The sequence below is a fragment of the Neopsephotus bourkii genome, unplaced genomic scaffold, assembly GCF_033783945.1.
Source record: "Neopsephotus bourkii isolate Nb327-2 ecotype Australia unplaced genomic scaffold, CSIRO-AGI_Nbou_v1 NB_1049, whole genome shotgun sequence".
In the NCBI taxonomy this organism is placed as follows: domain Eukaryota; kingdom Metazoa; phylum Chordata; class Aves; order Psittaciformes; family Psittacidae; genus Neopsephotus; species Neopsephotus bourkii.
This window is the reverse complement of record NW_026901538.1, coordinates 127,874-153,424: the sequence shown is the minus strand read 5'-3', so window position 1 is coordinate 153,424 and position 25,551 is coordinate 127,874. Positions and strand designations below refer to the sequence as shown.

General features: G+C 36.3%; 1 protein-coding gene across 3 annotated transcripts in view; it reads left to right on the top strand.

The window, feature by feature from the left end:
* DTWD2 (DTW domain containing 2) overlaps positions 1 to 25,551 on the top strand; it is an 89,398-nt gene that overhangs the window by 23,849 nt on the left and 39,998 nt on the right. For all 3 annotated transcript variants that reach the window (XM_061361031.1, XM_061361030.1, XM_061361032.1), the window contains exons 2-3: positions 2,668 to 2,758; positions 8,551 to 8,645. In XM_061361031.1, the coding sequence (XP_061217015.1) occupies positions 2,668 to 2,758; positions 8,551 to 8,645 (186 nt within the window). The remainder of the gene's footprint in view (positions 1 to 2,667; positions 2,759 to 8,550; positions 8,646 to 25,551) is intronic.

The window sequence follows — 25,551 nt, the reverse complement described above, 5'->3', positions numbered from 1 at the left end:
GAAAAAAATAAGTTATGTCTAGCCAGATTTATTATAGTTAAACACCCTGAGGTCAGAAATCACCAGAAACTGTTTCTGTCTGCTTATAAAAGCTAGTGAACAGCGCAGCTCTTTGGATTTCAGTCACTAGCTAACTGTTTTGGAACAGCTTTGTGTAGTAGATTTTCATGCCTTAATCTCTTTGTCAGTAGAAAATACAGTAATGGGGAAAACTTTATCAACTTCTCTTTTTAGTGAAACCAGCCATTTGATAACAGGGAGAATTTAAGGAGTCACATTTAGTACAAAACTGTGTTTTTGACTAGGTCTGATGACCAAAAAGAGGATGAGCTTCTATTTAACAGTTCGGGCATGGGCAGCAAACAGTCTCTGGGGGCATTTGCTGCTTTCAGGTTGTTAACAAAGCTGTTAAAAGAAACTTCTGTTTAAATTGGTTACATGTGAGAAAATTTTGGAAAAAAAGGCAGTGGTAGTGCACTAGAAAACAACCCACCAGACCTGGAAGCAAGGTTGGTTTGAGTTTATTCACAGTGAAGGTCCCCAGAATAGCCCACCAGATAGCAAAATTAATGAATACCTAATTTTAGGCTAAAGCCTGTCCATTAGTAAACCAGAATGTGCCAGATTTCTGCAGGATTAGCAACAGGAAAATGCCAGCACTAGAAGGGCAAAGCAAAGACAGACAGCAGGCTACTGGAACAGTCTAACAAAAGAGTTTAAGAGAAGATTTCCATTTTGTCATTAAGCTAATTTCTTGGCCATGAGCCTTTTATTATAAATATTTTAAAATACTTTTTTCAGTGCTTATTTTTAATCAGTACCAATTCCTGCTCTTGCATCAACACTGCTTTGAGTTTAGAATGTTGCTGAGTAACCTTTAACTATATATACACTGTGGAGAAGGGAATAGTCTTAGTGTCTCAGTAGCCAAAGCTAGAAGCAGGGGGTTCAAATTAACATAACCTGTCAGCTGTTAAAGAGGAGCTTATCTATTATTGTCCTCTTATAATGCTGCAATTTACTGGTAAGTGCTAATGTTTGACGAGGTAACAGTTGTACTGGCTTGGATTACTGTAACATTATTTAATGCATTTGGGTGGGTGCATGCTCTTGTGGATGAGCAAGCGCAGTGTCAGGCTCATCATGGACTTGATCTGAGACTGTCTTCAGAATTCACTTCTATGCTTACTGTCTGTTATGTGTGATCAACCTATAAACTGCTGCCAATAAAGATTATAAGGAGAATGCAGGTGAAGTTGTGCTCTGAATCCCTAGCATTCTGCTGAAAATTCTAAGTATTTTTTTTTTTCAAGCTGAGAGAACTTTGTTTGCAGGAGCGGAATGATTTTAGGTGGTAATAGCTTCATGTTAACGAAATCCTTGGTTTTATTGAGTTGCTGAATAAATATATGAGTAGCTGTAGTGACTGAAATATGCCAAGCAATATTTAAGTTAATTTCTCTAGATACAGTTCTTCTACTAGTAATTTGAACAGCTACATGCAGTACAGCAAAAAATTTTAAATAATTATTTCTTTTTTTCAGATTTAAATTAGAAGTTTCTGATAATATTTTTTGTTTGTTTTCATGCTATATGTCTACTGCATACTTCAGAATAGATAGTATTATAAAAAATGAACACAGTCGTAGAATCATAGAATAGTTAGGGTTGGAAAGGACCTTAAGATCATCAAGTTCCACCCCCCCCAGCCATGGGCAAGGAGGGACACCTCACACTAAACCATGCCACCCAAGGCTCTGTCCAAAATGGCCTTGAACACTGCCAGGGATGGAGCATTCACAACCTCCCTGGGTAACCCATTCCAGTGCCTCACCACCTTCACAGTATAGAACTTCTTCCTTATATCCAGTCTAAACTTCCCCTGTTTAAGTTTGAACCTGTTACCCCTTGTCCTATCACCACAGTCTGTAATGAAGAGTCCCTCCCCAGCATCCTTATAAGACTCCTTCAGATACTGGAAGGCTACTATGAGGTTTCCATGCAGCCTTTTCTTCTCCAGGCTGAGATAACTTTCTCAGCCTGTCTTCATATGGGAGATGCTGTAGTCCCCTGATCATCTTTGTGGCCCTCCTCTGGACTTGTTCCAACACTTCCATGTCCTTTTCATGTTGAGGACACCAGAACTGCACACAATACTCCAAGTGAGGTCTCATGAAAGCAGAGTAGAGGGGCATAAATTAAATAAATAAATAAAGCATGATGAGGTTTCATATGTGTATACTTCTAAAATTATCTATTTTAATTAATCTATTATAAATATATCAATTATAAATGTTATATTTTTACCAAATTGTAGAAACACTAACTTGATATGAAAAGCAGTAGCAGACTTCTCTGGTTGGGGTATGGATATTAGCAGGTTGCTCCCCTTGAAGATGATGAAAGGATTTTTGGAGTGCTTTAATCCTAACCAGATCACAGGACACTTTTCTCAAGACTCTGTTTCAATGAAAATCTTGCTTCTTTATCTTTAGAAATAGAGGGGTTTCAAACAGAAAATTACATTGTTTTCAATACACTGTGTCATAAGGGGAAGTTCTTAGTGTGTCTCCTGGGATGCAGTGTGTATTTGTGCAATGTATTTATCCCATCTGTCATAAATTGCTGATTGCTTTTATTGTTATCTCACTCCCCTCTGTCATCTAGCCGTCCTCAGAAGGTGTGTTTATGTCCATTCCTGCCGATACATCCACTGAAGATCTCCGCCTGCTTGTATATAATTCAGCATCCAGCAGAGGTGAGTAAGGCTGTGGTAATTGTTGGAGTTCAGCTAGAATCTCAATACAGCAAAAGGTAGGCAAGAGGAAGCAGCTGTGCTGTTAGCATCATGTAGTGAATTTTCTTTTTAAACTTAATGGTTGAAATGACAGCTCACCTATTGTATCTTTTATTCAGTTCATCTGCATTATTCTACCTTCTGAAATCATAACTTATTTCTGCAGCTTCATGCATGCAAGACATTTTTTCTTAGCTGAGTCGTCCTGCTAGGATCTGAAGTCTGCCTGCCTTGGTACAAGTTGCAAGAATTAATCTTGATATGGTGTCTTATTCAGGTTCTTAGAGTTGATCCATGGATGAATGTGTTTTGATTGTAGCAGTGGTCTTTTATTGATATTACTGGTTGTCGTAGTTTAAGCCCAGTCAGCCATGCAGCCGCTCGCTCACTCCCCCCACTTTCTCCCCAACCCTCCTAGAGGGATGGGGAGGAGAATTGAAAGAATGTAACTCCCATGGGTTGAGATAAGAACAGTCCAGTAACTAAGGTATAACACAAACTGCTGTTGCTACCACCAATAATAATAATGATAAGGGAAATAACAAGGGAAGAGAATACAACCGCTCACCGCTCACTGACCAATACCCAGCCCGACCCGAGCAGTGATCTCACCGTTCCGGGTAACTGCCCCCAGTTTATATACTGGGTATGACGTGCTGTGGTATGGAATACCTCTTTGGCTAGTTTGGGTCAGGTGTCCTGTCTCTACTTCCTCCCGTCTTCCCCTCCTCCCTGGCAGAGCATGAGAGTCGGAAAGTCCTTGGTCAGAGTAAACATTACTGAGCAACAACTAAAACCACCAGTGTTATCAGTGTTGTTCTCAGGCTGAGAGTCAAAAACACAGCACTGCACCAGCTACTAAGGAGAAAAAAACATTGCTACTGCTGAACCCAGGACACCGGTTTGTTAAAAATAAGAATTAAGCAGTGCATCTTAGTGATGGCCATAGCTGTTTAGCCATTGAAAAATTATAGTTAAGCTTCAAAACCGTATGTTTTCGTTTCCCTAATACAAGAATTTATGTTCATGTCTTCTCATTTGTTAATAATGGAGTATGGTGGATGGAAAGGGTTTTAGAAGTTCGACTGCATTTACACAGATCTGCATAGATAGCGGGTCTACAAATTAGACTGTGAAGTTCAGAAACCTCTATTTTTCTGACCCAGCTGTTTACTTACAGTAGCTTAGTCAGCATGCAGAAGGTCTTTGCCTGAAGGAACTTAAATAAAATGTAAAAGAGCAAGTTAGAGAAAAATGTTCTTTTGCAGAGAAACAGAACAGAAGCCATGACGTATGTGGTCCCTGAATGGGAAAGCTGTGATTTTTAGTTGGCTATTTCTAATAAGAATACTGTTTTGTGTTATTTCGTAATTCAAAAGTACTTAAATATATGCCTAAATCACTTGCTAGGAAATAGTTTTAAGAGTGTGCCAGGGAACTGGTATTTAAACTGGCATTCGAGTTGTGTTGAATTTCTTGTTCATGGTGAAAGATATTAGAAAAGGTTTTCAGATTTTTTTTAGGTTTCATACACCATTCCTGTGTTCTTCTGAAAGTGTATCTACACTTTTTATTAATCAGCAATCACAAAACCTGTCTGTTGTAATGGAATGCCACTTTTCCACAAATGTTTGTCTTAGGTGATCATAAGTGATGTTTTTGATGCCAGAACAGCTGAGGCATACATGACAAAAGATGGATTCCCTTTGCTGTAGCTGCTCATACTCAAAATACGATCAGTCTTGAAGGCAGCTAAGCCTTCTAGACTGTATCTCATCCTTCAGTCTGCCATTTCATTACAGATAGACTCTAAGAGTCCATTTCAAAGGTATCTCATTAAACTAATCAGACAGAACATGTCTTTCCCCTACTGCATATCAGTCCTGACTGTTGTTCTCCATGTGTTTTGTTATTTATTGTCTTTGGTAGTCCACAGTGCAGTGAAGTAAGCCACCAACTATGGTCAAATGGTGTTGCTGAGACCTGTATTCAGCTGAGATGGTAATATAGGAAATCAGGAGCAATATTCTCTGTGCTGTGATTAATGTGACAGTCTCTCCACATGCTTACTATCGAGAGGCCATGCTGCCAGATAGACCTGTGCAGGTATCAGATACTGTGAAAGAGAGAGCAATCAGTCATTGCAGAGCAGTGGATCCCAGGTGAGGCATTCTGCCATCTAGCTTCCATTTTACATCCCAAACCCAATATCAGGAATAAGGGAAGGATGAAGAAGCTACTTGCTTAGCCTAATCTCTTTTTCTTCTTTGCATATAGTTATATATATAAAATGATAAGATTATTTTACTTTTCTCCTTCTTGTATGTGCTGTTATGAACCTTGTGTCAGGTCAGTGGTATAACTAGGTGTACAAACCCTTTGCACATTTGTCTTGCCTTTTATTGTCCTTGGAGTTATTGTCAGCAGAGTGTACATCATTATGTGCTTTTCAAAACCTGAGTGATAGCTATAACTGAGGACTGAACCCTTAAAGCATAGCAGAGAGTATCCTTTTAGGTTGTTCTGCTTCCCTGCCTTCTTTCTGTAAATGTAAGAATTTTCTGTGTTAAGCATCTGAGAAGAAAACTTAGATTGTGTGTATTTAATGAATTTATATATTGACCTAATGCAAGTAATTAGCTTTGAATTGCTCATTATAGTATTTGTTCTGTATAGTATACCTTATTGAAGAGTAAGAATCAAATATAAGGGGAAAAGTTTTGCTAACTGTTGTAACAATTCATAAATAAAAATGGAGGGAGTATATCTGCTGGATTTAGTAAATATTGATATTAGCTAGAACTGTCTGGTTCATTGCAGGTGGATAATGCTATGGTAACAAAAAGTACCACTAATTCTCAGAAAAGAAAAAAATAAAAAAGGCAAAAGTTGTATTGTGTCTGGTTGGGATGGAGTTAACTTTCCTCACAGCCGACCTCATAGTGCTGTGCTTTGTATTTGTGTCTGCAACAATGTTAATAACACACCAGTATTTTGGCTATTGCTGAGTGGTGCTATCAGAGCTTTCCCTCCACACCCTTCCTCCAGATTCCAGTGGGCTGAGAGTGGGCAGGAGACTAGGAAGGGACATAGCCAGAACAGCCAACCCAAGCTGACCAAAGGGATATTCTGTACCATATTGTGAAATAAAAGCTGTGGGGAAGGAGGGAGGGAGGGCAGCATTAATTATCATGGCATATGTTTTCTGGAGCAACTGCTGTGTGTGTTGAGTCCTTACTTCCCAGAAAGTGGCCGGACATTGCCTGCTGATGGGAATTGGAGAATAAGGTCTCTTTGTTTTCCTTTCCTTCACATATGGCCTTTGCTTTTCTTTATTAAACTGCATTTATCTTGACCCATGAGTTCATTTGCATGTTATTTCCCCTTCCTTTGCCATCATGCTTAGGAGGGGCAGTGGTGGGCACCTGGAGGCCAACCAAGGTCAGCCCACAACATAAGTCCTCCAGTGATATTTTTATTTATGTACTTCAATGGCCAAATAATGAATAAACAAAGAATTGCCAAGCACTATTAGAACACTCAGAATAACAAAGGAGAAAGTGCTCCAGTAAATGGAAATAGCTGATATGGTAACAAACAGGTTATATATAGTGTATATATAGTTATATATAGTGTGAGGGTTCCCTACCCATGGCGGTGGGGTTGGAACTTGGTGATCTTAAGGTCCTTTCCAACCCTAATTATTCTATGATTCAAGTTAAATGCAAATGGTTTTAAATGAAGAAAATTATAAAGACATGAAACCTTTTTTTAATGTTAGTTTGACTTAGCTGTTCTTAAGCTTCTGTTCTCAAGCAGCTCCTTTTAGCTTTGAATTTTATGTTTATCTTCTTGTAAACATGGCTTGTTTTTTAAGTTGGGAAATTCAGTTTTCCCTGTTGGAAGATAATGTATTTATTTGCTATGAAAGGTAATTCTGAAGTAATGATATGACATTGGAGGGAACAGTTGAATGACTTTCCTTGACTGATGATAGGTCTTTTGGTTTTGCTTATCAGAGACAAATAATTGATTTTCTTCCAGTCCCGTTATTGCGACTTTGTATGAAGAAGGGAGTCTTCTGACTAGTGAAGACTTATTTAAATAGGATAAAATAAAGACAAATAATACTCTACCACTGTTGATGGCTTATTCTACTTTGCTGTGATAGAAGAAATCAGTGGTAGTTTGAAGGATATTTTTCCCTCCTCTTGCTAACCCTTTACTCCCCAGGTACTTTGATCTTCTGTCCCTTGGAGACATCATGATGCATCTGCTGTGCAAAGTGGTGGTGAATGTATCAGGACAACTTATTACTTCAACACCATGATGTTTCATTTATAGAGGAGCAGTACTTATATCAATATATTTGTGGATCAGAAAAAGCAATATTAATAAACGCTTCAGGCAACAGTGATAAAAGTCTTCGTAGAACTAATTTAACAGCAGTTTGTTAGCAAGACAATGTGAGAACCCCAGGCTGTTTCACATTGTACTTGTGGAAGGTAACAGCCACCCAGGGAGAACTATGAGAGCTAATCAAGGCCTTATGTATTCACAAATACTGAATTGTTTATATATGTTGCTCATAAATCAAAAGATGGACCTCCTCTCCCCACCTCTCCCTGCCTTGCTTTTCATTAATTAGTCCTGTGGTTTAAGGACTGATCTTTGGATTTTCATTGTCTGACTCATGAGACATTTGTGTTAAGAATATTGGAAGAACTCATTTCTAACTGAGCTTAGGGCTTTCATAATCCTCACCTGACCTCTAGTGTCTTTTCTCCTGCTAGATTCAGCTAATAACTTTCCTTTATTCCTCTTGTGATAAGTAAATAAACAGAAACTTTCATTCAGTTTTCTGTGTTGGCTTGATGCCTTCATTAAATGCAAGATAAAAGTATCATCCCACTTCATTGATGAAAAAACATAAACTGACATCGTAGGTATTAAAGCTCAGTTTGCAGTATTTCTTGTCTGGAAAAAATTGTATGTTCCGAGCTGCGTTAGATGAAGGACAGAAACAAATTTCTGTTTGTTAAGTAGGGGGTTTTCTTCAGCTGGCAGTACTTCCGTATTTCTCCACTTTCTGAAGCTCTGCTCCAGCACAGCTCTCTTTAATGCTCTCTGAGATCTCAAGAACCCCTGCTCCTTACCCAGACCTGGTAGTCACCTTCCTCATCAGTGGCATAAAGGTGTTGGCAGGTGCCTGGTGAACACAGCCTGTATAGCACAGCGTGGAGTATGTGGTAGTGTTGGTGCTGTTGTCCTGGTTACTGTGAAGTGACAGTGGAACAGATATGTTTATATTTCAAACTGCCTTTTCTGATCCACCCAGAGCTTTTATTTTAGCACCTGTTTGTGGAAATTAAGTTCTCCCCTCATTTTCCAATATAGAGACATTAGATGCCCAACCTATTACATTGGTAGGTTAATGTAATAATTAATGCTCGGTTTTGCCTACTATTTATTATTCTGTGAAATTTCATTATACTTTTTGATACTGATAGCCCAGTTGAAGTTTATGCTGATGATCATAGGCCAGTTAAGACCAAGTTCATTTCTGTCAATCAAAACAATAGGATGTGAATGCATCAAAACTGGGTATTTTTTTCATGTGGATCTTTTTTTCTGTTATCTGATAAGTTTTTTTCTGTGTCCACTGTCAAAAGAACTTGAAAGTAAATGGAAACATTAACAGTTCATAGAAGCCCTCCTTGAATTTATTGAAAAGTAACTTTTCTGTTTTACAGGAAAGTCGAGTGTTAAGGACGGTGCCTTTGCTAGCAGCTTGTCTCCCTCCAGACAAGTGTAAAATTGTGGTTGGTCGACGTTTTAGTGAAGACAGGTGAGTGAGATTGCTTATGCAGTTTCATGTCTTCTATAAATTATGTAGATATTTTTCTAATTTTTTTTACTAAGAACATAAGTGTTCTTAATTTTTATGTTAAGTGTGCACATTCACTTGATACCAGCGTTTGGTTTCCGGCAAAGATAATTACATATAATAGTCAGAAACACTTCATATGTCTTCCTCTAAGTTGTAGTCTTCCTCTAAGTTGTCGCTTTTACTGTCTCAATTTTGTGCTCTTGGGAAGTTTAGGTGGCTCCTATACCTCTCTTAGCTTTCTGCAGTTCTGTTCTAACCTGGTATTAGGTTTGTCTTGGTGTCCTCTTGGTTCCTTTTGTATTAGCCTTGTCTGACGAACCATTTGGTATTGCTGAAATCTAAGTAATAGTTTTCACTTGAGTGTGGGAGATTGTACTTGAGAAGGGAGTCCCATGGTGAAAAACTGTTAGGGAATGTATAATTTCAAAATCTTTTCTTCTTAAAATTAATTGTAAGAAAGAATAGCTTTCAGAATTTCTTTTATTATTCTGAGGCCTTGTATAATATTGGTCTCCCATATAGTATCTTTAGTCTTCATTAGATGAAGCTAAGTCTTAGAAACCAGTTCTTGGTAGAAATGCTAATGACATTACTACACAGATTTTCAATGAAAGCAAATAAAAATCATGAATACTGATGAAAGAAATTAATTCTAAAATTGAGTTTAATCTTTGGTGAAAACTTTTTGTAGAGCTTAGTGAACAAAAATGTCATAAGGTGATTCAGAATTTGTGCTCCCACACCTTTGTGCCGCCTGCAGTAGTAGCTAGAGCACATTAGAAATATATTGGTTTTCTATTAGTATTCTATGCTAATAACGGTAGTAATTAAGAAGTTCCAGGCTACACAGAAATTGTACTGTCTTCCCATTAAACCTGAAAATGAAGCAACTTTTCATACTGACGTGCACAGGGTGGAACACTATCAATGCAGAAATAGAATACTATTCTGCTTGTAGTAAATTTCCTTAGAATTTTTTTTTCTTTTTTTAGAAGTGATGAATACAGTATTAAAGCTTCCTCAAGTTTGAATCCAGAGGCATTTGTCTAACCTAAAGGGAATAATTTCTCTAACCTAAAGCGTGCTGTTTAAGTCAAAACCAGTTGTGGAATATCTCAGCCTCAAAATAGTTTAAATAGATTCATAATTACCTAGTTGCTGTGAGGTTTTTTTTGCTGTAAAACATATTGGAGATGATGAAAGAAATTGAAGTTTTCCTTAGGTTAATATGAATTTTGCTGATCTGACTCATCCAGATGCAGGGCCGAAAGTAATTAGGTGGTAGTCATACATTACAGGGTAACTGGGATGATTGAAAAGCTTAGCATTTAAGCCTCTGATGTTTATGACAGATTAAAAATAAGGATAATTATTTTCTCTAAACTTGTGTTTGGATGAAAGAGTGAAAGTAAAGCACACTTTTTAATTTTATTTTTTTTTTTTTAGCATTTCTTCTACCCAGTTCTACCTTCTTGGGTCACCATTTCTTGTGATTGAAATCTGATAGAGAAATTATGTAGATTACCTTACTCTTAATTGGCCTATACTGCAAATCAGCTGAAGAACCAACTTTTGTAAGTCTTTCCAGAAGCAGACAGCTAATCAAAGCTTTTTGAAGTTGGTATCTTCAACATATAACTGGCACATTAATTGTAAAGATGAGAAGTGATTAATCCAATTGTTCTGAAGTGCTAACTTGCGATTTTCCCCAGTCAAGTCCATTCTTCCTACGATCTGTCATTTTAAGTCTACTGAAAGTATGTAGTGTTTGCAAAGTGACTTAGCTCAACAGATGGCATTTCTGAATTAAAAGACCAGCTCTGGGGTTTGTTTTTTGTTTACTTTTTAACCTTTTTTTTTATTGATTACATTATTTTCAGATATTAGGGTTAGTCTTTGATGTACTAAAATGATTAAAAGTGAACAGCTTGGCATGAGTACTTACTGAATATTGGTATTGTAAAAACATCACTTTTGTGAGTTGTTAATATTTTCTGTTCCATTCTTTTTACAGGTTTACAGTGAACCCAGTATCACAGTAGTATGGCAGGCAGGGGTATGGGAGAATGGGGTTAGCATCACTGCCAGATTAGAGATTGAATTTTTATGTAAAAGTGTAAAGTACTTGTTTGTGTGTCTGGCATACCTTACTCATATAGATGCTGAGCCTGTTAAATATAGGTACGTTTTATACTTTGGCTAGGAGAACAGCATAAACAAGCAAAGGACTTAAATCACTTGTATTAAAATTTTAAAAACTTTTCTGTGAAACAAGTTTTCTTACTTGCACAAGGTCAGGCTGATTCCGTGGTAACTGGAGTTTTCACTTCTGACTTCATGAAATGACCACGTGTCATGCAATGAACACTGAAAAATTTATAGTAAGGATTAGCCAGACCTATCCAAACAGTGGTAGGATCTGGTTAATTTCTAAACTGACAGTCGTTTCAGTTATTTCTATTAATTTATTTATAAAACTGTTGGTTTTGTGGTGCTGATGCTGCAAAACTATGGAATATATAGCGTGATTACAACCTTGACAAAATATGTTCTACCGGTAAATTTGACTAGAGATTTTTCTAGCAGCCTGTACTGTAGATTTTTGAACCTTCTAGAAAAGAAAATGTGAAAGATGCAAAAGTTATTTTCTCTTGATATCTCAAAATATTTTTATCCTGTATTCATGAAACAGAGGGATTTTGTAACTGGTTGTAATAATTGTAATCTGTGTAACTTAATCATCTTCATTAGGAGTGATAGGAAAGTGGTTGTATGCATTTTTTTACCATTGTATTACTTTTATTTTTTCCTCTGTCACTTAGAAACATTGCTTTTCTAATGGCTGCAGTTGCTGTTTGCTTCATGCCTTTTTTTTTTTTTTAATTCTATTTTTTGGTACTGGTATCTCATGCCATTCATATTGGTCCTTTTCTGCCTGTCAGCATTCAGATGTGCATAATTTTCTTTCCCTTTTACTCTGCCTTCTTTGGTACATTCACATGTTGGAAATTACATATGTCTTCTGTCTTTTTTCCATTCTTTACGTCTTCAGCAGCACAAATCCAGATAATATTTCGTAATTTTTTACCTCTGATACTATTCTTAATATGATTATTTTACAAATCCCTGACTGTTTGCATTGGCTACCACCTATCCAAGCCCTTTGTGTTTGACTTAAGACTTCTAGGCCTTCCTTAGTTGTTGGTATCTCAAATTCTCTAGGGTTAGGATAACTTCTGCTTCGTAGTTCTTGATCAAGATCTATTTTTATTAAATCAGTATCTCTGGGTCAGTGCTTCTGCTTATTAAAGGCATATATAATTCTTCAAATGTAGTGTTCTTTTAGATTTCTAAATACTCTTGCCTCCTTCTGAATAATTTCCATCACCTTCGTACTTTCTGCTCTTACTCAGTCATCAGATGGCTTCCAGTTTGAGAGTGTTCACTGCCAAGGTTATTAGTCACAAAAGCCACTTCCCGATCTCCACTGGTATATCAGAACCTACTTTCTGCACTCACCTTGTTCTCTTCTTTTTCAGTTCTGCTATCTTTGCAGCTAAAAAATATTAAATTTTCATTTAAGTCAACCCAGTGTATTTTACAGCCTACACTGCCACCCATCATGATTTAATTCCTTGAAACCTACAGATCTTCCTCCAACTATTTTGCTGTCTTTCCTCAATATTGATGATTTTTCTAGGATAATAGTGACAGAACATAGTAATGTGGTTTTTGTTCTTGTTTTGTTGACTTTTCCTTCATTCCGCTCTGCACTGGCAAAAAATTGTGTTTCTCTCCTCCATTTCTTTCTTCTATGTTACATATTTCTTCTATTGACACTTTATCTTCTGATTTCTCTTGGCCTAGTTTCCTCTCCTCTATTACCCATCTTTCAAAACCTTATTTTAATGGTGGGATATCGTCTACATTTTTATATTCTCTTACTGTTCTGTTTCTGTCCCTCTATCACGATTTTTGACTTAGAAATGATGTTCTTTTCTGGTTCAGTTTTATGTATTGTTTTCATAGATGTCTGCTTCTTTTCCCTGCATTTGGTTTTTGCTGATTATCTACAGATGTGGTCATATCTTGGCCAAATGATGAAAATTTGAATATTTATGCTCTTTTGGAGTAGGAGAGGTCCTAATTCTCTAACATGTTCTGGTAACTGTTAAGCTTGAGCTTGCAGTTCTTGTCATGACTCTCATCTGTTTCAAATGCTATAGCATTCTTTTCTTTGGACTTGGTAAACATTAGAGTCTTTTCCCATGAAGGCCCATCCAAAGTCCTGCTGAACAATTGTTTTCTCAGCTTATTTGGACTGCTTTGACCCGGTTGTTTTACAAGTCAGTATGCTATCTCTCGTTGTCAGACTGAAAAGAAATACGTTGTTTTCGGAGCTTTTCTTTGCCTGGTGCCCCATCATACCACTCACTCTTGAAATGTGTACTTTTACCTCCTGTTACTCAAAGATGCCTGCTTGGTTTTGACTGTTAGCTGACTTTTTTGTGTGGATCTGTTGAGGCCTGGTTGGTTGTCCTGGAAACACTTGTAGAGGTAGCTAGTCTCTGCTATACCTCACTCTGCCGTAGATTTTAATATGTGCATGCAGAATCCTAAGTCAGGCTTCAACTATACTGAAAATACATGAGGTTTGTGTTCAGCATTATTTTTATTATGGGTTTCTTAGTCTTTTACTTAATCTGTTTTAGTTTCTTAATTACTTTGATAGAGGCTAGATATTTTTGGGCTTACAACTCCTCAGTGAACTGATGATGTCTGGTCTCAGAAAGTGAGGGCTTCAATGGTTGAATAACACAAATTAATTCATTAGAATTTCTACCTCCAATTTGCATATGCAGTTGTAATATTACATATGCTAGTGTGGCAGGTACTATTTTTAGTATATCACGTTTGTGGCTTTCTAAGCACATTAGTGTGTGATTACGTGTGCAGGAACATACATAGCTTAAATCAAATTTGGTCATGAACATATGTGTTGGTGTTGGAACACTGGAATGTCTATTCTTCCTCCTGCTCTTCCACCAGATAAATTTGTGCCTTTTTTGGAAAACTATTTCATAATGAATTACATTCAAGTGATGACACGTAGAAAACGTTTCACTGAACGTTTTGTAAAATATCCTACAAGGGCTGGCTGACTTCTGCATTAAATGTTTGAAATTCTGACTTCGGGCACTGTCAGCAGTAAATTTAAGTGTATGCAACCCCTTTGCAGAGCCTGTTTCCTGTGTATTACACTTGAACTGGGAGTACTCCAGGAAAAGAAGTCTATTGAACTCCTAGAAGATTATGAAGTTTGCACAGTAGCAATGATAAAGGTGATAAAGGGGGACCAAGATGTCCATTTGGCACACTTGAAAGAAGATCAGATCCAAAAGTCTGCCCAGTAAAATATGTTCAACAATAAGTTTGTTTTTTATGATACAGATTTCAAGCCATGCATTGAAAATGGAATGTTATTGTTAGTACACGTGACATAGTGAGCAAGAGCAATTAAGAAGTGTGTGGGAGGACAATAGGGTAGCTAGGGCATCTGTTGTCTTGATTTGTCTAAGTAATTATTCTTTCCTGAAGGTAGAGTTAGAGGTAGTTTATACAGCTGAACATACAGTGAGCAATAGTTTTCTGAAGCTGCAGCTCCAGAAACATTTATATTTGAAGGATGTTTATTGAGATAGTCTTTATAGAGAGATGATACTTTCATTGAGCAGTAGATTTGATATTCACTGTGAACATATTAGGGGAAAAAACCAACTATAGTCTTATATAAAATGTAACTTCTGGAATTTGTGTTCTTTTTAGGCTACTAATAAACTTTTTGTAGGCAATTGTTTCTGAATAATAATAATGCTTGGTGAATAATAATACTGCTTGCTCAGCAGGCATTTCTGGCATATATTGAACAGAGATAGCAACTGTATCTAAAGTAAAAAAATTGAATAAATTGAATATAGTTATATATATAGTTATATAAATAGTCTTATCACTATTGCTTTTAATTTCATAGTTTGTGGCAGTTTGGGAGGTGTGATTTTGCCTTTTTTTTTTTTTTTTTTTCTTTCTGGGAAGGTAGTCTAATTTTCAGCCTTCCCTCTTTGCAAATATTCACACTTCTGTAGTTTGCTAATTCTGGGCACTGAGGTAAAATTTTACACTGTAATGAATTATCATGAACAGGAAAACAGATGCAAATATCTCTGCATCCATCAGCCTGTCATTTAGGACAGTGAGGGGCAATTGCAAGTTTATTTGCATTGCTGTCTGAAATAAAGCTATGCAAATCTCCAGTACACTCTGTACATTGTATTTGCTAGCTCTGCTACAGTTAAGTAGTTTAGATCAGAAATTAATTGGGGACTTGAGAAAATTTGTAACTTCAACCAGTTTTGAAATAATAACATGCAAGTTATTTGTTTTAATTTTATAAAGCTGTTTGTAGTAATTCACACTATAAGTATGGTACTTTTCTACTGCTTGTCCACGAATAAAAATATTCTTACTGTATCAAATATCAACTAATTGAGTTTTACCACTTTCCAAATAATTTTAAACTATTTGCAACATATGGTTCTGTATTCAGCCAACTTTCTTGTAAGGGTTTTTTTTTTTGTATGCTTCAGTGTCATTGTGTTTATTAAACTAAACATGTACCTTTTTACTCCTTGTCTCAATCAACGAGTAAATGCACCCAGAGATCGGTCTGTTACAGCAGCATGGGGTTGGAACTAGGTGATCTTTAAGATCCCTTCCAACCCAAACCATTCTATAATTCTATGAACTAGTGCAAAATTTGTACTGAATTTTTTTGTTTGTCCCATTGAGTACAAAGTAGGAGTTATCTGGTATTAGTAATTTCTTCTCTGTTTAACTTTTCTAAGTGAACTTTGTTGTGGATACTTCGTGTTAATAGTAAAATTAGTTGCATTAGCCCAAATTACAGATGAGAAACAGATGTGTTACTTCTTGAAGCAGAACTTGGACCTGTTTTAGAGAAACAGTAATGGATGTAATTTATTTTAAAGGGATGTGGCATTTTTAGGTATACTTATTGCTGCTGCTATTTTAAATATGTGCTTTATTTCCTGAGCTTCAGTTTCTAATTTTCTTGGATATTTTTGCTGTATTTAGAGGTTTGTTTTGAAGTTTTCTCTGTACAGTTCTCTGCTTTGTTTTCTTGACATACCTGAGATAGAATTAAGGTATGGTATGATCTTTTCCTAGTATTCTGGGAATGTAGTTTTAGAAATTCCTTCCTCTCCCCCATGTTCCTGACTAGGGTTAGGTTGCATTTTGAGGTTGTTTTTTTCTCTACTAGAACAAGTTGAAGGTTTCATTTGTCTCTGGTGATGACACTTCAAAAATTCTTCATCAGGGGAGTTGGAACTAAATGATCTGTAAGATCCCTTGGAACTCTAACCATTTGTCATGGTTTAGACCCAGCCAATAACTGAGCAGCACACAGCCACTCACTCGCACCCCTGCTTTTGCTCTCTTCCTGGCAGGATGGGGAGGAGAATTTAAAGAATGTAAACTCCATGGGTTGACATAAGAACAGTCCAATAACTGAAGTACAGTATAGTACTACTAGTACTATTAATAATAATAAGTGGAATAACAAGAAGGAAGAATATAAAACTAAAGGGTAAAGGAAAAACATAGTAAACACAAGTAATGCGCAATACAGTTGTTCCCCACTGGCTGACCAATATCCAACCTGACTCGACCAGCTCACTTTATATACTGGGTATGATGTGCTGTGGCATGGAATACCCCTTTAGCTAGTCAGGTGTCCTGTCTTCACTTCCTCCCCGCTTCTTGTGCCTCTCTTCACTGGCAGAGCATGAGAGACTGGAAAGCCTTTGTTGCTACTGTGCATGATGTGTTGTGCTATGGAATACCCCTTTGGCTACTTTTAGGTCAGGTGCCCTGCCTCTGTTTTTTTGTGCCTCTCTTCACTGGCAGAGCATGAGAGACTGAAAAAGCCTTTGTTCCTACTGAGCAGCAACTAAAACATCAGTGTGTTATCAGCATTGTTCTCAGACTAAAGCTGAAAACATGCACCAGCTGCTAGGAAGAAAAGTGACTGTTTACAGCTGAAACCAGGACGCTATTCTGTCATTCTATTTCTCTTTTATTCCTCTTCTTCAATGTGCTTGTTTTGGACAGAAGTACTGGCTTTTAGAATGTATGTATGTTAACATCCTAAATTTTAGCAAACAAGTTGCAAATAATGCAATACAGGTATTTCAGAAAATGTTTAATTGAATTTTTACAGATGTAGAAAGGAATTTGTTACTGAAATTAAGGTTTTAGGTTACTTAGAGATGTTAAGAGGTGGCTAGCTTGTGTTGCATAAAAGGCAACTTAAGATTCAGTAAGAATCTATAGAAGTCTGCTAGAATTACTGCAGTTCCTCCAGCCACTTTTTTTGTACAGGTACTACATGCTGCTTGAGAAAGGATTAGAATTCTTAGTCGTGATGTATTTGTTATTTAGAGAAGTGATTTAGTCTATGATTATGGCGTCTAGGTATTGCTAAATTATACTGTCTAGGATTCTCTGCCATTAATTACTTAAAGAAACTGGGTATAACTTCATCAAAGGATTGCTGCTGCTCTTTTGTAGAAAGAATATTCATTTTCTTCATAAGAAAACTGTGTCTTGATTTTTCTTTTTTTTTTTTTCCATGATGCTAGATAAACTGTAAATTTTTTTTGATAACTCTTGTATGAGCAGCATGGAAAGAGGTTACTTGAATGCAGTGTAAAGAAAAAATGTATCTACAGTAGAATGTTGCGTCCTGTGTTTTAGTGCATAATAATCTGTTGGATTGTGTTTTGTGGGTGTTTTTTTATTTTTTTATCTTTTTTACTTTTTTTTTTTTTTCAGAGCGGTGGGGAAAAGTTCGCAATAACATCTTCATTGAGGAAGTCATTAAATATTTGAGGGAATTGGTATTGAGGTCTGCTAAGAAAGCAAAAACTTGCCAAGATAACGGCTCATGCTTTTCATTTCCTGACAGGACTGTACCTTGGGCTGCCATTTAATTAATTTTCAAAACTGACCTGCCCATGTTACCAAATATGGCTGTTGGCATATTAGTCAGAAGAGTCAAGTTTTAAAATGTTGAGATTGGTTGAAAATTGTTTTTCTAGGAAAGAAAAGTAAATATTAGTACTCTAATAGTACAGACAGGAAGTAGTTATCCTTTTATTACTAGCCTATGTTCTATTTTTATTTTAATTTAAGCACAGTACATGAGAAAGTAGAAGTAAATTGAAATTGGTGTAATAGAAGACACAATAAACCCAACCCATTATTACCCATTATTCCTTTTTATTCTAGTTTATTAAGTGTTGCAGGCTAGCTCCGCTTGTGACAGTAATAAGAAACTTGGTATCACGTACTAGGGTGCTGGTAAAGACAAACTTACCTCTGTTTTATTTACGTATTTATGCTGTAGGAACCAATGGATGCATTGGTAACAATGTTTTTCATTGGGGAACTTTTCAGACTTTTTGCTAATGAAGTGTTTTATATACAGGTTTTCATAGATCAAAAAGGATTATTTAATAAGCTGTATTTATGACCTTTTCTCTAGTGGATGGTAAAATATTTACTTGTAAAATTACAGGTTTCCAAAATTCAAAAGTGTATCTCGTGATTTGATCTTTTGACCAAAGATAATTTGTTTATAGAATTGATCTGTTTAAAGGGGAAGAAAAAATTCAAATTGTGCTAGATACCAAATGTCATTTATCTACAAAAAAGAATAACTAATATGAAAATATTTTTTTCCCCTCTTTCTGGGTCTCTCTTATGCTTCAGTTCTGATCCTACGGGACTGTTTCCAAGTGTGGAGACGATAGACGGTTGTTGCTTTTAGTTTTAATCATTTTATTACCTTATGGGAATTATTTGGATCAGTATTCCTACAATCTTCAAGTGTCAGGAGTATTGAGAGAGGCAAAGGCACATGCTTATGACCAAGGTGAAATAGTGGAAATGATGAGAAAAGCTGAGAAATTCCCATTAACCTGATGTTTTCCACTGATAATAAATAAGCGTCTGTTCTATAATATTAGTACTCTTTGCCACTGAACAGCAGTGTTGGATTTTTGAAGTTTGAACACTTACATTTCGCACTGGCAAAGTTTAATAGATCGCTGTTGAATTAAAACCATTTAGAGAGAAGCTGAATATAGATGTGTAATAAAAATGTTTATGATACAAAAACTGGATTATAATGAGATAAGATAGTGTTTAAATTACACATCTCAAGAGAATGCATCCCAGAATCAATGAAATGCCACTTGCCTTAAGTACAGTCATGAGAACATATAAATCTGCTATGACAAAGTGGCTTGATACAATTCAGGCATGCATGAAAGATATGAATAGTTCTGCTTACCAGAGTTTGTTGTCATTCCAAATGGATTATATAGGTCTGCAATGCCTGCTGCATACCAAAATGAAGGCTGAACAGTGATATTGTATGAGAAGCAAGCATTGCAAGTATTTCTGTTACACAGTTCAAGACCATAGTTGCACATTAAAATATATCTTTCAGATCACATCATCTTTTTAAGCTGTACGTAGCTGTCAGTCATGGAAAGATGGGTAACAGATAAGAAATTTTGTAATGATGTATTTATAGAACTAGAAAATTATTACCTTGAGATTGATCTTAATTTTAATTGTTGCAGTAAATTACTACCTTGATTGAAATGGAATACTTCAACTGTAAATGATACAAATTGTTTTTTCTTGGGACTTTCAGCATTGTCTAAAGTCTACAAACTGCTAACAAAACCACACAGCTAGCAATATATAAAAATGCAGCAGGTACAGTGCCAGGAATGAATTTCCATAGGAAAATCATTGTTATTTACTACCTCTTTAAGAACACTGGAAGCATTGTGTGTGTATAGATGATATTCCTTCAGTGTAGTTCCATTACTTGAAATCATTACATTAAGATCAACTAAAGACCAGTGTTGGCATTTGTTCATAACAGACATATATATCACAGCATAACTGGAGAAGTGAGAGAAAGATCCTCAGGATGCCACTGTTACTCCCCTATGAAAGTGAGATCAGTTGCATGCAGCAATGATATTAATACCATGTACACAAGAGGCTGCAGAATTCACAGCGGGTCTATTTTAACATGTGAACTTAACTTATTATCATTAGAAGGCTTCTGAGGTTTTGTCCCTGTTTAGTTTGAACCTTCATTGCTGCGGTTGTACTCATTATTTCTTTTTGTGCCCTCTGTGGATGCTGAGAATAGGTTGTTTCCTTCCTCTTGTGGCTTTGGAGACTGTTAGCTAGGTTTCTCTATGGTTGTCTTCCCTACAACCTTAGTTTATTCATTTTCTCTGTGTCTTGCTGTACTTTTCAGTAGACATTCTCCATCTTGTTAACACTTGTATGTTTGTGGTTCTGCATTTTTTTGGTTTCATTTTGTAAGAAAGGACACTCTTTTAACTTTGGTAGAGTACTTTTTGAGGTGACCTATATTCTGGCATAAGAGCTGACTTGTTTATTGATGCTGGTTGTATTGTCCACTTGATTTCATTGACCAGGTCAACTGTGAAATTCAATTTTTTGAGGTTTTACTTATTCCTGATTTTGTTTATAACTAATTTTTCCTGTGGATTAAACATCACTTTAGTGGTTCATGTTGTGCTTTTTCTCACTCTGATATTATTGTGCTTATTTTTCACCTAGTTTTCATGGAACTCACTTAGACTTGTGCTATGCTTTTATAACCATCGTTGCCATCTTAGTGAGTGCTGTATCAATATTCATATTTGCTTATAGCTCTTATATTTTTAGGGTTTATGACATCAGTAAAGTGTCAGGACTTGGCAAAAGTTTTTGCTGCATTTCTTTTTCATCCTTTGCATTTTATTCCCATAATTTGCACTTACTTCTTGCGTGGAAATAGTAACTTTTTCTGTCCTTTCATATTTATTCTTAGAATTGCCCACCAATTCTGTGAACATCTGTGAGCAACTTTTGTTTTTAGAATTCTGTTGTCTTTTTTTCTATGATTCTATGTTTGGAAAGCTTTTTGGAGAGTCTCTGCTAGTTTTTAGCAACCTAGAAATGGTTAGAAAAGAAAATCTGAAGCCATCTGATTCTTCATATATCTCCACTTTATTCTTTGCCTCTTTAGTTATTAGCTAGAGATCCACAGAGAAAAGAACACATCTTGCTGTGCCTTGCAGGCTTCAGAGAAAGTAACACCTCTCTTTACCTGAGTGTATTTTTCAAGCAGGCTCTTGGTCCAGCATATGTGAATTTAAAATCCCTTTAGTTCCTACCAAGTGTCACTTCTATCACTTGTATCATATTTTTATAATTATATTGCTTAATACTAATTTTACAATAATTTGTAAATGTAAATTGTGTCTTACAGGTGACAAAGCTATTTTCATTGTCAGGCCTTTTCACGTACCATCAAATGAAAACTGTTATAAACTGTTACAGTTGTAATATTTCCAAAAGGAAAAATTAGGTTTTCCTGTTTTGTTCCACCCTGCTCTGACAGTAAAGATCTCAGTTAATGATTGCCTTGGCTAGAGGTGAGCATTAGTGAGCTGCACATCTTTTTTTCCATGTTACACGTGTATGAGTGAATTATGTATATTTGTAGCTTCTTCAGATATCTCCAAAAACATAGAATGGTTTGGGTTAGAAGGGACCTTAAAGATCATCTGATTCCAACTCCCCTGCCATGGGCAGGGACAACTTTCATGTGTAACGTATTCTTCTGAGATTTTTACTTAAGTGTTGCGTTTCATGGCTTTGAAGTGTAATCATAACCAATTTACAGGAAGCTTTTGATAACTGCTGTTAATAGTGCACTAGTACATGTGACATACAAGAAATAATTTACTTAATTGATTGTCTTCCTGGCTATTAAGTTAACATAGAACAACTTTGTAAATTCTTCACCTGGTCCACTTCTTTAATGAGAAAAGTTGTGAAGTAGCATGCAAAGCAAAGTAATTCTAAACCCTACTAACTCTGGTAATATACTAAAGTGAAGTACCTAAATTAAGAAGTAAGTTCTCATTGTCACTCAGGAGTTTATACCATTCTTTGCAATGTCTTTAAAAAAGGCTAAAGAGGAACAGACCATTTAAGAGATCTTTTTCATGTGTAGGAATATTTTCTTTCTTTTTTGTCCCTGACACAAAGTTCTGAATTCTTTCAAAGTCATCAATCTTCTGATCTGTAGAATAAAAGTACTTGTTTAGAAATTCTGCTTCTCAGTCTTCTCTTGAAATTTGGTGGCTTCAAGGAGCCTGCCATCAGCATGTCCATTCTGGCTGGAATGGAAGATAAAATTCAAGTCCCCATTAACTCTTTCCAGTTAGTCATGCTTCACACTAAGACGGACTTCTACAAAAGTGCGGTAGGATCTAGAACTGTGATGTGGAATAAGGTGTAACTTCGTCTACAGTACTGACCCATAACCATACTATTCTTCACCCTCTTTCCGTCGCATTTTAGCCTCTTGAGCTTACTGCTATACCCATTTACTATGCCCAGCCTTGACACGTGTGCTGGTACCAGCTCACAGTCATGTTCAAGCATTTGCAGATAAGGTTGAGGTTTCCAGCATGGCAGGAAATGTCTATGTTTTGGACACTGGGGAGAGGAGGTGCAATTAAAGGAGGAACTTTTTTCACTTAATTGTTCTGAATCCAGGTTGTCATAAACTAGCAGACAAACTCATTTGCAGAGATGTTTCATAAACAAAGCTTTGTTGTGAGGCATGTTGTCCAGCTATCTTGCCTACAGCAACTGGTGTCCCCAGCACAAACATCCCCCCTCATTCTGCATCTGCACTGCCAAAGTTACATATCTTGATGATAGGCATGTTGTATTTTTGCCATGTTTGAAGTCACAAATACTGTGAAACTGTGCATTGCTGTATGCTACAACATTGCAAGAAGAGCAAGGTGACAATTTTTTGACTGTGGGCAGCTGCTGTGTGAAAATCTTCCACCATCATAATCAGCTGTTCCTTTGGTAGCTTGGACTAGTTTATTCTGGTGTGACTGTTCATGCTTATACTCCCAGCATGTCCTTGTGCTTATCCTAACTCAGCCCTCTACTCCTGACTTATCTTTGTGTTTCTGTTGGGTCTAATTTCCCCACATACACAAGTACAGTTGGAATATAGAATTGTGTTCCTGAATTTAAATAAAACCAGCTTGAATTTAAAAGAAACAAACAAACTAAAATCACCCCAGATGGTAAAGAGCTCACAGAAGAGTGGCTGCAAGCCTGGTGAGACTCTAGGCAATTCTTCTCTCCTTTTAGCAATTTGGAGGACTTGGCACCAGAGATGTGGCTTGCTACGAAGTTGCTTATCTACATCCCAGGGCAGTGATCTAGTGTGCATCCTGAAATTTCTGCCTAGGCATTCTAAACAAGGCAGTCTGGACTGCCAACTGACCTGGTACTGAGTTTTTGACCTCATGCTTTTTTTACAGAGGAAATTTAGGGAGGCTTGAAAAGCAAAAATATGTTTTCCCAGGCAGCACAGGGCTGAGCAAAGAGCTTCTGCTTCTGCTTTGAGGAGAGTTTCAACACTGGCATGTATGCTTCAATATTTCATGAGTTGCCATGAATGCAAACATCAGCGTTAATGAAATTTTCTCTTGTATTTTTAATAAGACATACTGTTTATCTGAAATCACTCTTGTAATTAAACAATGGAATACATTTCTGGTATTAACAAAAATATAAATATTTACATTGTTTAAAAGTGAATTTATGGTGGGATTATATGTGCTTACTTCTAGAAGTAAAACTGTGAAAACAAAATCTAATTCCTAGTCCTTTTACTTACATACAGTAGTAAGCTTAGAGCATACAAGTGAAAACATATAGGGTGTGATCCACAGAAGGTGTAGCTCAGGTTTTCAAAATAGCTCAGCAGGCAACTGCCCTATTTCAGCATTATGGTGAAATGACTAATTTTTCACAATTGTTTCCTGTAAGTTTCCTTTAAAAACGTCTGACTCTTGTAGAGAAAATCCTGCCCTACAGCAGTATATCAGAAATAGTGTGTGATTAAATATACTGCATTACAGTGCTTGCCCAAAGCAAGAGTGTAAAAAGCATATTCTTGCTAACTGGCTGTGAAAAGTGATATTGTTGATATGCAGCTGCCGTTTGAATGCCATAGCAATTTGTTCACTTAACAGATTCATTCTTATTTACCAGGTAAAAAAATCAGTCTTCTACAGAGACTTCTAATTTCTTTCACATATCTAATTAAATGAAGTTGAAGGTTGTACATAGAACTTTTTTTGGGGACAAATTCTTACGAGTGGTAGTATGTGAATAGAAAAAGTATAATTGCACTATATATCAGCAACAAACTAACAGGAAGCAAAGCCTTAAACCTTAGCAAATACAAAAACTTCAGGAATTAACGGGATGTACTTGTATAGAAATACATACAGATTTTTTTTTTTTAATTTCTTTTATACAAGGTATATCCCTTTTTAAGCAAATCTTTAGGTATTTATGTTTAGCTCGTTGCTTCTTTAAGGAAGGAAGTACAAATGTGTTTTATACACATTTTAATAAAGCTATTAACACTGAATGTCAGTGTGACCCACAACCTAGAAGGGGTTATGCAGCATGTATTTCTGAGAACCTGTTTGGAGTGTTAAATAACTTTCTGCATGTGCTTGGTGTCACTTTAAGATGAAGTTGGTGGATAGTAAACAATTTGGAGATTTGAACTCCTATACTAGTCTGTTAAGTGTTATGAGTTCTTATAGCAGTATATGTATAATCAGCCCTCAGATCCTAGGTTAAACTTGTGGGACAAATTTACAAAATTTGTTCAAATCAACCTCCTGTCTTTGCTGCCCTGCTGTTGCAGACTGAAATGACTGGAAATCTTGGATGAATACGCATTGAAAAGAATTGTTTTCAGCTGAATAGCTTTTTGAAGACAAAGACTTGAGTTGTAGTATTCATGATGTGAACTTGTAATGCTTCATAATTGTTATGGTTTTGGATTAGTTTTAAGAATTCATTATTTTTTAAAAATCATCTAAGAGATGTTAATGATTTGAAAACTCTGCTGTCCCATAATTAGGATACTTTGCTCTTCAAGGAGTTGTGTTCTCAAGACAAAGATCGGAAAGTAATGACCAATTTTCTAGATTTAAACCTTAAGTGCTAAGTAGCCTGTTGTGAGATGGGTTAAACTAAAATGATACCAAACTACCATAATGTAAATAAAGTTTAAAAAAATAGTGGACAGAGAATTTCCATGTTCTTCTATTTGCCACAGATTCATCTTACAGATTTTCTGTCTCTATTTACACTTCTTTAACATTTCATGTTGCTGTTTTCACTATTCATTTTGAAAGATCATTACTTAATTTTATTTATTTATTTATTTAAGTAAATGATGTTGACAGTAGTCATAGAATCATAGAATGGTTATGCTTGGAAAGAACCTTAAGATCATCTAGTTCCAACCCCCCTGCCATGGGCCAGGTTGCTTCAAAGCGCCATCCAACTTGGCCTTGAACACTGCCATGGATGGGGCATGAATGATGTAGTGATGAATGATGATCAGTCTGGACTGTTTGCCTGGGGGAGCAAGGATGGTCAAATACTGGAATATTAACTCTTAGTATAGTAATTGCAGTTCCCTTTTCATATCAGATATTCCCTGTATGGTCCTATATGAGTCTTAAGATCAGGACTTGTATGTCTCGGGCACTGCAATTCTGCCTCAACACCGCTAAAATTGTGTTTTCACATATATCCCTAGAGAGTGATAATT